Genomic DNA, 6,472 nt, shown 5'->3' with positions numbered 1-6,472 from the left:
CACATCTCCCTTTTATTTCATAATAATGATGTAGCTGTGTGGTTTAGCCTCTCAAAAATAGGAAAACCAAGGCTTAGCAGAAATCAGAAAGGATGTGAAACTGTGATTGAAGATCTCTACGTGCTGGCAGTGTAGAGAGAGTTGAGGCATTTTCTGTCATCTTCTACTCTGATGAAGAGGCAGGCCAGCCCTCTTGCTGCTCTAGATTTTGAGGACTCTATGCACCCTGAATAACTACTGGATAAATCCAGTCTGTGGGCTAGATCAAAATGACTCCACCTACAGAAATTGATGATCACCTGCCAATGTCAGTGGCAAAGATTTTCATCTGTCTGATCCTGAGTTTTTCCTTTGTCCTTGGAATCCCTGGAAATTCTTTGGTCATCTGGACCATTTGTGGACGAATGAAGAAGAAGCCTCCAACCGTTGTGCTCATCCTACAATTGGCTGTGGCTGATCTCCTGATTCTTGTGACCCTGCCAATCTGGATCTATTCTTTTGCCAACCAGTGGCTCTTTGGGATCGGCGCCTGCAAAGGTCTGGTGTTTGTTATTTACTGTAGCTTGTACGCCAGCGTCTTCTTCGTCATGTGTCTCAGTCTTGAGCGGTTCCTGGCTGTCGTTCATCCCTTTGCTCTTCAACGATGGAAGAAGACAGTGGTCATCCACCTGGTGGTGGTCATGATCTGGTTCTTCTCCATTGTCCTTGGATCAGCTATCATCCCATTTCAGGCCATCGATGACACTGTAGGGGGCCTGCAGTGTGCCACTCGTGAGTATGCAACTGACTCTCAAGAGGTTATCCACCTCTTGTCTGAAAGCATTTTGGGCTTCGTAGTTCCCTTCGCTGTCATCTGCACCTGCTACATCTATGTGGGCAAAAGAATTGGGGTCATGGCTTGTCCATCAAAGCGACGCTCCACCAAGTTGATTACATCCGTGGTAGTGACTTTTTGTCTGTGTTGGTTCCCCCACCACTTCTTCAACCTCGTAACAGTCATCTCAGTTCTGCTGCAGGACTCAAATTCAGAGACCGCTCAAACCTTGGAGAAGATTTCAGAGGCAGGAGCGTGGATTGCGGGCGCGGTTATTTTTATTAGCAGTTGCATCAACCCGCTCCTCTACGCTTTTGCTGCTAGGAACATTCGAAGCAATGCCAGGTTTACAAAGTTGTCCAAACTCTTCGAACAAGTGGCCCCTTCGGAGAGGCAGGAGTCCAAACTGGAAACACCTTCTCCAGATGAAAAAGAGGAAAGTTTGACAAGCACAGAGATAGTCTAGTGCCAACAGCAGGAAAAGTGTCCTCAGCCCATAGCAAGGACTTTTCCTAAAATTTAGATACTGTTCTTGGCTTTCGATGAGTTCTTATCAACCACCTAAATCCTATTCAGATTTTTTTAATATGGAAAACTGCTACATTTCTCTTGGGTTTTTTTTCCTAGACCGGGTTCTATATTTGTCTGCTACTTGCGTGTAGAATTCTGTGCAGTTTTGCACAATACACAGTTCCAAATATCTGCTAGGTTTTAGATCTGCAGAAAGGAGGGACGGAGCCATGCACTCCCAAAGTGATTGGTGTCACTACTGTACAAAGCTATTTGTGAATGTAAGGTAAAGGTAAAGGTTCCCCCGCACATGCGTGCTAGTCGTTTCCAACTCTAGGGGCCGGTGCTCATCTCCGTTTCAAAGCTGAAGAGCCAGCGCTTGTCCGAGGATGTCTCCGTGGTCATGTGGCCAGCATGACTAGACGCCAAAAGCGCACAGAACACTGTTACCTTCCCACTGTAGTGGTCCCAATTTTTCTACTTGCCTTTTTTACGTGCTTTCGAACTGCTAGGTTGGCAGAAGCTGGGATGACTAACAGGCGCTCGCTCTGCTATGCAGCACTCGGGATTTGACCTGCCAAACTGCCAACCTTCTGATCGACAAGCTCAGCGTCCTAACCCACTGAGCCACCGCGTCCCTGAATGTAACGTAATGTAATTAAATGCACTCTGGCTTTGTCGCTCCACTTTCGGACTGTGACCCTGCTTAGACTAATAAAAATAAGATGGTCTTTAAAGATTTTTTTTCTGAGGAGGATCCGTTATTGACAATGTCTCTTCACAATATCCAGATAGTTTCTCCAGCCCAGTGTTTCCTACTTTTGGTTCAGCTTCTCAAGTGTTGGAGAAATCAAAAAACTTTGCTCAATATTCTATGATTTGTTGATATTTTTGTATTGTATAGTAATGAAGGTAATTGGTCTTATCTGCTTTTTATACAAAAGGAGATTATAGATTAATGAAGTTTAAGGTAATTAGATGTTCTGGCATATATTTTGGCATGTGTGATAAATAAAACACGAGTTTTGGGGCTGGGTCCCACAAGGTGTAACAGCATAATGTTTTTTTTTCCAGGGGGAATTTCATTTGCCAGTGAACTATCTGATTTATTGTATAATTATGGGATGCGTTATAATTATTTTTCAATTTGAATTTAAACCTCCAGATTACACCCTTTCCCCTCACTCATGCAAATTACTGGACAATCTTTTATGAACGGAGTGAAAATTATCACAACCAGGAAAACATGGACAGCTTAGTCTCATCTGATTCAAATATGGTTTACCCCCCCCCCATGAGGCTGATAGAGGGTGTGCTTGATTTTTAGGAAACTCCAAGGAACTTCCTAGGATCACATCCGGGATCTTCTCAAATTGTTCTGACCTACAGAGCTTTATTGATGCCACAAAGCGTCAGTGAACAGTTGAATTTCCCCTTCATAGTTGCGTAACTTTTCATCCATTAAAAAAGGTAAAGGTTCCCCCGCACATGCGTGCTAGTCGTTTCCGACTCTAGGGGCCGGTGCTCAACTCCGTTTCAAAGCCGAAGAGCCAGCGCTTGTCCAAGGACGTCTCCGTGGTCATGTGGCCGGCATGACTAGATGCCAAAGGCGCACAGAACGCTGTTACCTTCCCACCGTAGCGGTCCCTATTTTTCTACTTGCATTTTTACGTGCTTTCGAACTGCTAGGTTGGCAGAAGCTGGGACGAGTAACAGGCGCTCACTCTGCTATGCGGCACTCGGGATTCGACCCGCCAAACTGCTGACCTTCTGATCGACAAGCTCAACAGAAAACTCACAGCCTGATGGATCAAACATCCCTTAGTTTGTGGTAGTGCTATCATAAATGCTTTTCCCATGGCTACTAGTTAAGGTCTCATTTTTGGAATTTCAGTAGATGCTTACCAGTTTTCTTGGGTGTTGGATTTTACTGGAAATTCTTTTTTCTCATAGTTTTATTTGGGTGGTGATTTGTTTGGATTGGTGTGTGTGTGTGTGTGTGTGTGTGTGTGTGTGTGTGTGTGTAGGATCTGCTTTTGTAATTTGGTGCACTGGCATTTTTTTATTTTTGTAAACCTCTGAAGATTGTGACCATCAAGCTAAAGTTTAATAAATAAACCATTATCTCCTTTAAATTGCACTCTGCTGTATGGGTGTTATTGGGTATGGATCTTTCAGTTGTTCAATTTAGTGATTTGTTCAAATTTTTACATCATGTTATGGCGGAAGAACAAAGCCCAGAATAAAATCAGTAACATTGTAAGGTAAAGGTAAAGGTTCCCCCGCACATGCGTGCTAGTCGTTTCTGACTCTAGGGGCCGGTGCTCATCTCCGTTTCAAAGCCGAAGAGCCAGCGCTTGTCCGAGGACGTCTCCGTGGTCATGTGGCCGGCATGACTGGATGCGGTGGCTCAGTGGGTTAGGACGCTGAGCTTGTCGATCAGAAGGTCGGCAGTTTGGCAGGTCGAATCCCGAGTTCCACGTAACATAGTGAGCACCTGTTACTCGTCCCAGCTTCTGCCAACCTAGCAGTTCGAAAGCACGTAAAAATGCAAGTAGAAAAATAGGGACCACTATGGTGGGAAGGTAACAGCATTCCATGCGCCTTTGGCGTCTAGTCATGCTGGCCACATGACCACGGAGACGTCCTCGGACAAGTGCTGGCTCTTCGGCTTTGAAACGGAGATGAGCCTTTGGCATCCAGTAACAGTGTAGAAGGGCATAAAATAACTTGAAGAGATGGATTCTCACTAGTTGGCCGAACTTGAATCCCACTAGAACCAAATGTAATTCAAAAACTTTAATTTAATGTGCCTTAAACATTCCCTTTTCAACCTCTATCTTTGAACAACAGTAGGAACTTAAAGACCTCATTACTCAGAGGAATTACATTACTGAGGAGGCTCCTGGTTATCCAGGGTAGGAAACAATACCTTTCCAGATCTTTGGGAAGGTGGGAAAATAGTTTACTTTTGAGTAACAGCTTTTGCTCTTGAGCTGAGTTCATCATGCCGTCTTCCTAGTAACAATAGAGAAGTGGTTTTCCACTGACTTCTTGGAATAGGTTTCGTTTGTTTTGATTTTTAAACTTCTTGGTATAGTCTACATCTCTGAAATTTCCAATCTTGCTTATTTTTGCCAAGGTCAGTGTAGCTGGCCCCCCTTTGGAAATAATGCCCACCGAATTTTGGGAGCCAGTTTTCTTAAACCTACTTAACAGACTCAAGGATTAGAAGATTCTGCAGTTATCTCTCGGTGATAGTCGCAGAGGAAAATGTTTGCCTGTATTTAATGTTGGTGAAATATTTTCCATTGATGTTATCAGTTGGAGTCAGAGACCGTTTTGTCCCAGAAAAAAAATAGTTTGTCAAACTAAGGTCACTTAACAACTGAATAAGCTTCAGAAAGAAAAAAAAAAGTATTGCAAAAATATCCAGGCCACTTATTAACTTCCAACTTGTAGAGTTAACTTCCAAACTGTACTGTACTTAAAAATGACTTCCTTATCTCTACTCTAGCAAAATAATTTCCTTTTTTAATACAACTTCCTTATATATTTGTACGCTGCAATGTATTATTTGTATTGTACAAAAAAACCCAATTAATTTAGGGGAAAATATAGAAGAACAGGGAACTTGGAATTCATTGCTAACTCAATAGGTGGCTGGGGAATTCTGGGAGTTGAAATCCACAAATCTTAAAGTTGCCAAGGTTGGGGACCCCTGCTATAGACCCTCATCCCTAAAACAAGTGCAAGGATGCTTCATTCCTGGCCCTAAGAATTTTCCTCTGATTTTTCTTCTCCCCCGAAAGAAATTTCGAAAGCAATTCTTTTTGTTACAAAGTCAAAAACAATGGATAGAACAACAACAACAAAAATTTTTTAAGCACGGTAGTAATTACAGCACTTCACCAAATGATAACCAAATCAACAGGATTGCATATCTTGCCTACTCCTAGGGTGTGTTTCTCCTAGTTCTACCACAAGCCTGGGAACAAAGCTATTAGCTGCCTTCCCTTCTGGACACACCCAGTTTTTTTTCTGTGCACCCTTCTGGCTCCAAGTGAACCTGTTTGCTGTTCCTGGGCCCAATCCACTGCACAATCGCTCCCAAAGAGAAGGAGGAGTTATCCAGGAGGAGAAATCTGGTGCACGTGCTTTGTTCTTCATTGCTCATGTTTCAGAATGCATATATTTATTATTTTATTGATCTATCCCATTTAGAAAGTGCCCATCTGCCTCACTTGGTGACTGGGTAGTTCTTAGTATAAGGACAAGGGCTGTGTGTAGGACAGAGATTAGCCTACCTGACCTATTCTCTTTGCTTTCCATTAAATCCCAAGATAAGATCCATACCAGGAAGAAAATGTCACTGATTAATTGTTTTCACTGTCAGGAAATTCCTCCTCAATTCTAGGTTGCCTCTCTCTTTAACAAGTTTCCATCCGTTGCTTCTTGTCCTGCCTTCAGATGCTTTGGAGAATACCGTAAGTCCACCCCTTTTTCTCTGCGACAGCCTCTCAAGTACTGGAAGACAGTTATCATTGTCTTCCTGCTCTATCACCCCTAGTCCTTCTCTTTGATAGGCTAGGTCCCTCAACCGTTCATCCTATGTCTTAGCCTCCTTTATCATTCTTGTTGTCCATCTCTGCATGTTTTCCAGGGTCTCTATTTTTATTTTTATTTTTATCGTGGTGACCAGAACTGGATGCGGTATTCCAAGTGTAGCAACAAAAAGCAAAACTCATGCCCAGAGGAAGATGGTTTCGGGGTCCAGTTTACATCCAGAATTTCTTTTCCTGTCCTTGAGTAAAGTCAAGTCACAGACAGATCAAATAGACTGCTGGCCAAGTCAAAGGTGTAATTTCTGAAATCCTCTCCTCTCCCACCGGCCTTCATTGGAGACTTTGCGCATGGGTGAAAAGGCACTGATCCTGATCACCAGCCGGCTGCAGCCCCAACACTAGGAGGATTGGATTCCAGTCGCCTCCACCACAGCCTATTGTGTATGGATTATTGACTAGAAGAAACTGTGAATAATGACCCTTCCGTTTTCCAGGTCATTGGACAGCTAACAAATCCTCCACGTGCTATTCAGTAGCACAAGACCCAGCTCCAAACAAGTCCTCCCCTGCCACCGAATAGGAC

The 6,472-nt window shown here is 43.4% G+C and overlaps 1 protein-coding gene across 1 annotated transcript; it reads left to right on the top strand.

Moving 5' to 3' along the window:
- Window positions 1-240: 240 nt before the first annotated feature.
- Window positions 241-1,280, top strand: LOC308672626 (leukotriene B4 receptor 1-like; the record flags this gene model as incomplete). Its single annotated transcript, XM_081335673.1, has 1 exon — window positions 241-1,280. The coding sequence occupies exon 1, from the start codon at window positions 270-272 to the stop codon at window positions 1,278-1,280; it is 1,011 nt and encodes a 336-aa protein (XP_081191799.1). The 5' UTR covers window positions 241-269.
- Between the last annotated feature and the right edge of the window lie 5,192 nt (window positions 1,281-6,472).

Source organism: Vipera berus, assembly GCF_964194415.1.
Source record: "Vipera berus genome assembly, chromosome: 10".
NCBI lineage: Eukaryota > Metazoa > Chordata > Lepidosauria > Squamata > Viperidae > Vipera > Vipera berus.
The sequence above is the reverse complement of the archived record's forward strand: the minus strand, read 5'-3'. Positions and strand labels throughout refer to the sequence as shown.